At 45.2% G+C, this 11,195-nt stretch overlaps 1 protein-coding gene across 6 annotated transcripts in view; it reads left to right on the top strand.

Annotated features, from left to right (window-relative positions):
• MOB2 (MOB kinase activator 2) overlaps positions 1 to 5,801 on the top strand; it is a 252,972-nt gene extending 247,171 nt beyond the window's left edge. For all 6 annotated transcript variants that reach the window (XM_025207908.1, XM_006026887.3, XM_025207909.1 and 3 more), the window contains 2 exons: positions 1,320 to 1,444; positions 4,500 to 5,801. In XM_025207908.1, coding sequence (XP_025063693.1) covers positions 1,320 to 1,444; positions 4,500 to 4,813 — 439 coding nt within the window. In that variant the 3' untranslated portion in view covers positions 4,814 to 5,801. The remainder of the gene's footprint in view (positions 1 to 1,319; positions 1,445 to 4,499) is intronic.
• The last annotated feature ends 5,394 nt before the right edge of the window (positions 5,802 to 11,195 follow it).

The raw sequence follows: 11,195 nt of genomic DNA, 5'->3' as shown, positions 1-11,195 counted from the left end.
CCCGTCACTTGAAGGTTAAGTGATGTAACCAAGGTCGCTCAGTGCATCTATGTGAAAGCTGGGAACATAATTGAGGAGTCTCAAGTCTTGCTCTAACAAAAGTGTCTCCCAGTGTTACCTCTAGCCCTTTTCTGTCGATCTGCCCTCTGTTGGAGGAGCGTATCACTTCAGTGAGGAAAACTTTATTTGGGGCTTTGGTTATGGAAGCATTTCATTTAGAAGCTGCCTGTGATTTTAAGCTTATTGCTAGGACAACTGAGCAAGCTAATGAGAAAAAGAACTGGCCAGCAGAAAGTGTTGTGCTGTATTAAAAGAGAAGTGGATGCATTGTATGGTTTCAAGGATGTATTTGGTAGCCATGTTGGTCTGAGACCAAAAGAAATGCAAAACTCTTGGTTCAGAGATGGTACCTTTTATTAGACCAACTAAGAAATCCCCCAAAAAATCTTTCTTTGCAAGCTTTTGAGTGCACACACCCTTCTTCAGGCTGAGGGAAAATAAAAGATGGTAGAAGTCCCCCATGGGTAGAGAACAAACTTCATTTTGCACAGAGGAAGCTGAAGGTAGATGTCTGTTCCTCTGGGTCCATGAGAGTTCCTTTGTGGGACTTGCTCTTTGATGTGCAAATAAGGCAGGATTTATTCCCTTGGGGGTATCAGGTAGCAGAAAGGCAGGGAGGTATAGAAAACTTTTTGTTGTTTAGCATTTAAGTTTATAATTCCAAAATTGGCTAAAATTCATCACCTCCTTGTTTCAGGGATGTATTTGTTAGCCATGTTGGTTTGAGACGAAAAAGAAATGCAAAATTCTAAAACTCTTGGTTCAAAGATGATACCTTATTTTATTATTTTATTGTCCCCAAAAGTTTGCAAAGAAAGAAGTTTTTTCCCTCCGATTTCTTAGTTGGTCTAATAAAAGGTATCATCTCTGAACCAAGAGTTTTAGCGTTTTTTGCAATTCTTGTATGGCTTCAAGCCATTTAGCAAGACATTTCTATAGTGAGCTCCTTCTATGGAATGGAATCAGAACTTGTGGTAGAGGCAATTATCGTTTATTAGACCAACTAGATTTTTGCAAAAACAATTCTTTAATTGAAAGCTTTCGGGCATCCTCTAATACAGCTACAACCTGGATACCTTCTACAGGAATGGACACCTGTGCTTCAGTGGCAATAGATAGCTGTCTTGTGGTTGAAGTTGATAGGTCACGTACAACTTTAAACTACTTGGCCAGACATGCCTGTGTGTTTTTAGCAACCTGCTGTAAATTGAGCTAAGGGTCCTAGGTATAATGCATGATGCTGTCAATTTTCTCCACAGACAGTACTACTGGTATGATGAGCGGGGAAAGAAGATAAAGTGCACGGCTCCTCAGTATGTTGATTTCGTCATGAGTTCGGTGCAGAAGCTAGTGACAGATGAGGATGTCTTTCCTACAAAATATGGTACGTTTCCTTCTGGGGAAGGCCCCCTGTGAATCCCAGTAAAAGGGATTAGGGTCTTGAACGAGACATATATTTTTCTTTGCTTAGCTTTGATTTGATTCAGGCTAATTGTTTTGAAATGTAGTAAAATCTCTACCGCAGGACTTTCTATGGATTGCTTTTTGACAGGAGTCCAAGATGCTTCTGGTAGCAATAAGAGGCATACCCCGTTACTTTCAGTAACGTGCACTGGAGTGAAACTTCAGCCTGATTTATCGGCCTTGTAGCCTCTCCTGTGAAATTTCCCTTCCTTGTACGCTCTTGCATGACTTAGGGCCTTGTTTCATTGCTTCAGTAGACAACAAGGAAACCCAAGCCAATTCAGTAATGGTAGCCTAACGGGAAATAAACACGTGATATTAGGGCAGATAATCTTCAAAGTAGGACTTTCTAGGAGTCTGAATGCCAGAGGCTGTAGGGCAGTGGTGTAACTGGGTGGAGCGAAGAGGCAAGAGGGGCAACTGTCCCAGAAGTTGACCGGGGGGTGGAAAAAAAGCAGCTGCTGCCATCAGCCACATCTTCATGATCATGGCAGCAACCAGAAAGGCACCACTTCCTCTTTGCTCCAGGTGCCTGGCCACATCCCAATACTGCTGCTGTAGGGGGGGAGTGGGGCAAGAAACAGGCATCAGTCTGAATTGGCCCAGCATAAATATTCTTTTCATTAGCATCTGCTGGGTGTTGCTGTGAGAGATGGGATACTGGGACCTTCTAGGACCTGTGGTCTGTGCCAGTCTGGCACTTCTTATGTCCTTATAAACACAGCCTACTTAACTCCTGGTGTTTGTGACACGTTTCGTGCCATGCATTTAATTTGGGAAAAGGCAACTCGCTTATCAGAATTGTCAGATATTTTCAAAAAATGGACCATATCTTTAGTCAACGTTGTCCAATTTCTAAGTGCCCAGGAGCCAAATGCCCTATGGGCTACACCATGGTGAGCCTTGGCCCTCCTGGGCTGCACACTGCGGGAGCGTCCTGTCCGTCTGCACTGTCTGGCCCTCTCCCCACACTGCACTTTGTCCGAGTAGCCACCCTCAGGCTCATGCTCAGCTCCCTGTACTATGCTGCCCTTCCCCCTGGGGCAGAGGCAGGAAGCAGAAGCCAGAGGGAAGGGGAGCCTAGATATTTCTTCTGCTGTTGCAGCCAGACTGGTGGGAGAAGTGGAAACAGGGTAGGAGCCCAGGGGCTGCGACCTCACCCCTCGTGGGTCACCAGTTGGACAGCTCAGTCTTGAGTCATAGGGACAGCTCCTATCAGACACTCAGCTGCAAAACCATGCTGCAAAATTAGGACTTGCTTACAGAATTAATAGTGGAAGCTCATTTAATTATTTAACCATTCTGCTGGTGGCTACAGTTGTATTGGAAGCCTTGTGCTACCACCTTCTCCCCCTCATTGTTGCCAGGCAGCTTTCTCTTTCCTGTTTCTAAATGCAGTGATCCAGGTGGTAGGGCTATCACCAGGCAACCTGTCAAAGGGTTATAGATTTAATAACACATTGATACACGTCCCTGAAGATGAATCCTAGCAGAGATGAGGAGAACCTGGAGACCTGCAGAGTCCTTTGCTCCTTAGCCCAGCATATCTTTTTGGCTGCTTGACAGATGTGGCTGTCAGATTGTTTTGTAGCCAAGCAACTTACTGGCTGATGTGCAGGTCAAGCTGAAGGGGAAAACGGACCACCTGCCTCCATTACATTCCTAGGGCCCTTGTCCCACACTATACCTTGGGATGCTAATAATGAGTGTACAGAGCCAGAGGAGAAATTTAGCAGTGGAGCGGTCATGGTGCCATTTACAAGGACTTTGGCTGTGGTCAAATTTCTGCCCCAATCCACATGTGGTTGGTGCACCCAGGACTCTGCATGGGTATGTCCAAGGGACAGGATACCATTTAAATTTAGCTTGTCTAAACTTACGTATTAGCTTTCTGGGAAACCTGGGCCTTTTTCCTAAGACTGATGGCCTGTAGCTCTACGACACACTCCAAAAATGAAAGACGTAGTTACCCATGTTAGCCTGAGGTCAAGCAGAAGGTAGGGTAGATTTTCACACTCTGGAATACCAGAATTGTGATTCTAAATGAGTGCATTTAGGTTCTGCAGCACGCTATACATTTTGCAGCAAACAACTTTGTGGTCTGGATGGGCTGTGTACATGCTAGTACCTAAGTTGGTAATGTGTGTAGAATTTCCTTCTGTCAGCTCATTCCTCTGCTCTGTGGATCCCTCAGCTTTCACATACATATTTGTCCCACCCATGCTAAAGGCCATGGGAAAACCCATGCATGGGTGGACTGAGACTACAGGTAGGGCAGAAATGCAGTTGGAAGTAGGGGAGTGGCAAAGGTTGAGACACAGAGAGGCATGTCTCTGCTGTTTTCCTAGTTCAGGAGTTGGTATTAGTGCAGCCATCCCAAAGAACTCCAAAATTCCCAAGTCAGGCACCCTGAATTAGGCAATTAGAAATGTAAGTGGGGGTACTTCTTTATATGGTTCCTAGCTCCTGAGTCTTTAGCGTTCATTCTTTCTGGCCTCCTCTGCAATGAGGAAAACAAGAAGCTTATGTTTAAAAAAAGAAAAAGAAAAGAAAGCCGAGACTTTCTTTGCAAAATCTCTGAAGTCTTAGATTAAAAAAAAAAAGACCAGGAAGTCTCATTGAACGGGGAATTGGGTGTGGTACATCAGCTGATGGGCTGTTTTCTAGGTGCAGAAAGCTGAAGATAATGCCCCAGTGTGGGGATTGCCAGCTTGCAGCACATTTATTGCAAGTATCATGAGCCACCTGTGTGGCACATGTCAGATTGAGCAGGGAAAGGGGATTAGAATGGCACTCAAGGAGGGTGTGGGGCAACCAGAAAGGTTGTCGTGCAATCTTGTTTCTGCTTTACTGCTTCATAGGCAGCAGATGGCGGCACTAGCCTGCTTAATGCCCAGGAGCAGACGGAAATGACAGAGTTGACTGCCTAGAGCTCTTCTGCATGTAATGGCTTTTTCTTTTCATCTCTCTCATAGGCAAGGAATTCCCCAACTCCTTCGAGTCCTTAGTGAAGAAGATTTGCAAGTACCTGTTCCACGTGCTGGCCCACATCTACTCCTCACATTTTAAGGAGACTTTGGCACTGGAGCTGCATGGACATTTAAACACCCTGTACACACACTTCATCCTATTCATCAGGGAGTTCAACCTGGTGGACCCTAAAGAGACCACCATCATGGACGACCTCACAGAGGTCCTCTGCAGCAGCGGCAGTGGGAGTGGGGGTAGCAGTAACGGGAGCGGCAATGGTAGCAGCGCCGGAGCACAGAACCACGTGAAGGAGAGATGAGCCTTCCCCTAGGATCAAAACTAACATTAACCGAAAAACAATATTCTATATCCTATGTGTGTATGCGTATGTATATGTGCCGATATATACGGACATACACAGCGATGAGTTTGAGAGAATGCTGCCACCACAGGACATGTAGTCATATGGGAGTGTCCGGAGCTTTTGTTTAATGCACCACCTGGCGAGAAGTTGCACCAATTTTATTTTATTTCCCTCCCGCTTCCTCTTCCTTTCTCCCCATTCAGACAGATGCTGAGTGCTGTTTTTAGAGAAGAAACAAGGTTTTGAATCAGGCTGCTGTTTTTCGGTCAGTCTTCGGTCGCGAGTGCAAGTCCTCCTGTCTGTCTTTCTAGGATGGTGGTACTGCCATTTTAAAAATATATCTAATTATGTTATCAGAAGTGACTTTTACTTTGAAGTGGCTTAATGCAGATTTTTTTGTTTTGTTTTGGTTTTGGGTTTTGGGTTTTGGGGTTTGGTTTTCGGTTTGGTTTTTACATAGACTGCCCCTTCCCCTGCCAAACTTCCCAGCCGATTGCATCTTGCCCTTGGCTGTCATGGAACGGGAAGAAGAAACTCCTGGCTTGACTAGAGTAGTAGTAGGGGCTTGCAACACATTTAGCAGGTGTGACTCCCATCTGTCCCATCTACCTAGTCACGGTGTGTGAACCTGCAAGAGAATCCACAAGCCTGTCTGCTTAGTGCTCCTACCAAATATTTACTAGTTTCTCTGCCCCTCCCCTGCCTCCAGCTCCTCCTTTCCCAGGCATGCATCCAAGAGCAAGTGCAGTGAGATTGCTGGGGTCTGAACCCCTCTGCGTATGAGCCACAACCATTCATTTCCCATTGAAAAGGGAGCCCGGGGGAGGGGAGAAGGGTGCACTGAGTCAGTCACCGCCTGTGCTAGAGAGATGGCTGTTGGCATAAAATTATATTGTTGGCTTATTTTAGTTCATCTGTTCAATAATAAAAAAATTCTATCAGGCACCAGCCTCATTTCTGTGTGCGCAGCGTCACAAGTCAAGAAAACTGCCCACAGAAGATGCAAGGGCTGGTTTGCCAGGAGTTAACACAGGGTGCTGATGGGTTGGCACACTGTCCATGGAGCTGGGTTGAAAACGATGCCATCAACCAGTGCAAACAATTCTAATACCACCTTTTTTTAAATTTTCATTACTAAAATGCTCATGCTGTTGCATGCCCTTAACATGATTGGGGCTCCATAGTACTAAATGCTGCACAAAGAACTGCACAGTGCTCCTGGGCTGAACAGCTTATGGTCTTGGAAGTAAAAGAACATGGCTACAATCCTGCAGATGCATCAGATGCTGGTTAATTTGCCGCTGGGTATCTCTTATGAATCCAGTTCAAGCAGGATGTGAATTTGGGAAGAACTAAGTCTGTCTTAGTTGCATTTCTAATGGTCTTTTTACAAACAGTTCTTGAGATCACTCCTGTGTATAGACAGTGTCATACACTACCAGGGTAACTATGGAAATATGGAATTGCTTCTCTTGCCTGCTTTCATATCCCACCTAATCGGTGCATAAACATTCATCTCCCCATTTTTGAGCTCTGAAAAGAAGGTAGGTTAACTGTGGAGGCTGATTTATAAATTTAGGATATCTGCTGCTCTTGAGCATGACTTTCACAGATCTGTTTCGTAACCTCTGAAGAATGTGCCACTATAGGGTGTGCACCAGTGTTGGGTAAGTGGTGCTACTTGCTTACATGCAGCTGCAAAAGGTTTGATTCTCCTTAAATTAAGGGGTAAACCTCTGCAGTGTCAATGGGTTTCATATCTGTGCCCTGCCTATGCTGTGGTGAAGCCTTTGCATAGAAAGCACCAAATTCTATTGCTATTTATTTATTTGATTTATACCCTGCCCTACCCAGACAGGCTCAGGGCAGCTTACAGTAAATGACAAGTAACTCAGAGTTAAGAAACAGTAGGTTCAACCAACACCCTAAACTTCTAAAGTGATCCCTATCCCACACACTCCCAATTCCCTGTCTGTCATCCAAGACAGCAAGCTCTCAGGCATGTAAACTTTTAGAAACAAATGCTGCCTTAACTCAAAGCAAAGCTTAGGTCCACTGATAGCCATTTAGGCAGCCAAACCTCAGTTTTTTCAAGCTATGCAAGTGGGACAAGCAAGAAACCCCGAGGTGGGATTTGAACCCATCTCTCACCAATTTTCTAACGTTGTGCTTGGACCATCAGGATACAAGTTGAGCATAAGCTTGGCTCTTCTCCAGCCTTCTTCCTAGAGCAGATCCACTGCTCCTGGCATTTAATAGCCATTGGCTAAAATAGATGGAGAGTGGTGCAGTGGGGAATATTTCTGTCCCATTGAGAGCAAGGATCCAGACTAGAACTGTAGACCTGCTCCTTCTATGGCCACATCCTCTAGCTTCAGCTCTTCCTCTTGGCCTTCTGTATCTCCTTTTTCTTGGTTACCCAGCTTCAAAAGGAGGACTGGAGAGGGGCCTAGCTAATGCCTGACCTGTGGTATAGCTGTCCTGGGCAGTCGAGAGAGAAGCAGGTTCAAAACCACTCGTGGAGGCTTAGAATCCCAGGTGTCCTGGGTGTGTGCCTTAAACACTCAGCTATTAGGGCTGCAACATGGGGAGCCCCTCTCCACACCCTGTTCCTGTCTGACATTTCTAGTCATGGGATTTTGCTAGGCAGAATAATGTGATTTATGCTTGCCCAGCTTACACACCTATAGAGCCACAGCCCTGCCTGGCCATTGCGTAGCCTGCTGCACCTGCTCATTAGCCATGTGGACATTTATTTACCTATGCTGCATTGGTAATGGAAACACAAACGACACTGAAGTGCCAAAAATACAGCTGGAAAACTGCCATTTGGGCATTTAAACAGGCAATAAACTTTAGCCCCTGGTGTATACATGCTGTATCGGGTGCAAGAAAAGCTACCACACAAATGCAGTATGTGAAATGCTGGAAGCCTCTGTAATAAGCCAGTTCAAGGGTGCTCAACCAAGGGCCCACAGGCCAGATCTGACCCATGGGGCTCATCCCCACAGGTCCAGAAATTTTTTGGGGTGGTGGCATCATCAATTGCTGCTTCCCAGCTGCCCAATTTCCAAATCCATGGAGAGCCCCAAGGGGGTGTGGGTGGGGAAGAATAGTGCAGGGCTGAGGCACCACCAGGCTTGATTTAGGCATGCGGGGCTTGACCCCCACATGGGATCCAGGCCCTGTGCCACTCATCTGGTTTATAGGGCTAAAAGGTTGAGCACCACTGAGCCTAGGTGATGAATTCCTGAAACAAGCTGCTTAAAACCATTTCTCCCATAGAAATGTATCTCATTAGTGGGATTGTCATCTGCTAGTAGGAGCATTCAAGACTGCTTGCTGCCTCTAACTGAAGTTGTTAATTATGTGTTAAATAAACTACTTCTTTGAGAGGACTAATCGCAAAATAGACTTCAGGCTTGTTTAAAGTGGGGAACTTTTTTTAGTCCCAGGACTTGGTTTTAAAACATGTTACTGTGTTAGAAGAAAATTTCTTCCTAAAGATAAACCCCTTCAAATGAATTAATATTCCAGTTCACTAGGGAAACCTGGAGAGGAGATGGAGACTTTGCTACACTGGCTTGGATCAGTGCTGATTCCCTCTGCACGGAGACTGCTCCCAGCTTGTGAAACACAGTTGTCCTCTCTTCTACTGAACAAAAGGGGAAATCACACGTGTTCCTTCCAGGATGGGTTTGACAACCAAATGGTTCTGAAATACCTGATTGCTCTTAGGGATAATGCTTTCAGGTTAAAGGAAGGAGCATCAGGTAAAAAGGAGCCTGTACTTCCCTGCCATCAAATCTGCATCTCCTGCCGGCATTAGAATCGTTCTGGAACTGGTTTAATGACATCTAAACTCTTACAGAAGCAAAATATGCTAAAATCAACCCTGATGCCCTTTCCCTGGTTACTACTTCTTGTGTGATCTAGGATTTCACAAAGGAGGAAAATGTTGCTGTGGGTGAACTGGATGCGAATGATGTATATGCACACATCTCTGTAATTCTCAAGACAGCTGAATTCAAGTGCATATAGTAGTATGCTCTACTGTACTGTATTGCTACCTGTGGAAGTGGCAGCTGTTGTTCACAGGAAGCTACCAACTGAACCCAGGCATCTGTCCCGTGTTTAATCTGCATAGGTTCAATTTATAAAAGAGATTCATCATCCAGGGCAGTGGCCTTCCAGGTCCTCATTTTATCAAACACTGGTACAAGGACAAGAAGGGTAGATAGAAGCCTGTCTCAGTGCAAGAGACCTTGAGATGTACAAACTGATGCCTGCCTCTCTTGCTCATCTGTCAGTGCTGTAGACCTAATTTCCTGTTGCCAAAAGCAGTACACTGATGGCCTTCTGCTTATTCACACAGCAGGCCAGCAACACTAAATTTTCCCATGCTCATGACCAGATGGGACTATGTTGAGGAATTAGAGAGATCAGGCCCAATGCTAGTGCTCAGTGTAGGGTTTGAGTTAAGATTAGCAGGTATTTGTATCCCTAAATTACTGCTGCATAAGACAAACCAAGTCTATTTGCAAATGTCACTGAACGATTTTTATAGGGTGACTGTAATAAAGGTGTAATGCAGAGGAGTGCTAATAAGAATTGGGCCTAAATTCTCAAACCTGCACCTTGGTTTGTCAGTGAAGTTCCCTACATATCAGGCAGTTTTGGGTATTTCCAGAAGCTTGACAGTGCTGTAAGACTGACTCATGGATGGCTGTCCTGTCATCTTACCATTAACTTAAAAAAAAAAAAAAAAAAAAGCAGCTATTTAGGTAAGAGGTGACAAGTCCTGTTCCATTCAAGCAATTTGACTTTCTGTGCATAGTCGACTTCTGTAGTCAAGAAGCAAGTGAATGCAAAGGGCTGGTATTTTTTGTGGGGAGTTTTGAGTCTAAAAAGGTTGCAAGCCACAGAGTTAGTGCTTACTACAGGGCACACTATGTGGGGCCGAATTTTCAAAATTGAATGGTGTGCTTTGGGAATCTAATATTCCAAAATGAATATTTAAGGTGTCATGTTAGGACTGCAAAAAAAAATAAAAATTGAAGAGGTGGGTGCATCAAGCATTTGTGCAGTGGCATGATGATATCTTCTGTTTTGTTTTCAACTCCCTTCTTAATGATGCCCACTGTTTTACTGTGGGAGGCAAAGATTTCTTAGGGTGATATCTTTTTTTGGACCAGCTGTGTAGTTGGGATAAAGTTAGACAAACTTCCAAATGCCTCTGATTATAGGAAGCCAAGCAAAGCAAATTAAGCGCAGCATAGGGGAGGGGATGAAAGAAGTTCTCAGGCACAGCAGGCGCACAATTAGCAAAAGAAGCTGATTACTGGAAGATCAAAGCCCATCAAAAAGCAGAATGGGGGGAGTCAGTCTCACCTTCCTTGTGTAGAAAGTATTCAGGCGTCAGATTATAATGGGCCATAAATCCAATATCAGTCTTTAGTCCTTGATTCTTAATGTCCAGCCAGCTTATGCATTTTTGTTCCCAATTTCACCTTTTAAAGGCATTGGGTATATTTCCCTTGAGCACGAGGATAGCGAGGTCAAAGATGGAGTGGTTGTTCTGTGAGAAATGTGCTCCTAATGATTCATAGATTCAGACATTAGGGCTGGAAGGGACCTTGAAGATCACAGAGTCCAGCCCCCTGCCCCAGGGTTCAGGAAGTCAGCTGGGGTTAAAGGATTCCAGCAAGATAAACATCGAAACATTTCTTGAAAGAGTCCAGAGTAGGTGCCTGCACCACTTCTGGAGGGAGTCTATTCCAGGCCTTGGGGGCTTGGACAGTAAAGAAGTTTTTCCTTATGTCCAGCCTAAAACGGTCATGGAGGAGTTTATGCCAGTTGGTCCTTGTTCTCCCTTGGGGCGTTCTGGTGAACAGACATTCCCCCAGATCCTGATGCGCACCCCTTACGTACTTGTAGGCAGCCACCAGGTCCCCCCAAGCCTGCGCTTTTCCAAGCTGAAGAGTCCCACAGCTCTCAGCCTCTCTTCGTAAGGCCTATTCTCTTGCCCTCTGATCATGTGTGTGGCTCTTCTCTGGACTCTCAAGTTTATCCACATCCTTCTTGAATTGTGGAGCCCAAAACTGGATACAGTACTCCAGCTGCAGCCTCACCAAGGGCGAGTACAAGGGGAGAATGACAACGTCCTGGGATTTTCCTAAGAAGCATCTATGGATGCAAGCCAGCATTTTGCTCACTTTACTAGCTGCAGCATCACACTGAAAGCTCATGTTCATCTTGTGGTCAATGATGACCCCCAAGTCTCTTTCAGCCGTGGTGCTAGTGAGCATAGCCGAGCCTATAAGCATGTTGCGGGGTT

The sequence above is a fragment of the Alligator sinensis genome, unplaced genomic scaffold (genome assembly GCF_000455745.1).
Source record: "Alligator sinensis unplaced genomic scaffold, ASM45574v1 scaffold5_1, whole genome shotgun sequence".
NCBI classification, from domain to species: domain Eukaryota; kingdom Metazoa; phylum Chordata; order Crocodylia; family Alligatoridae; genus Alligator; species Alligator sinensis.
This window is presented reverse-complemented; position numbering and strand designations above follow the sequence as displayed.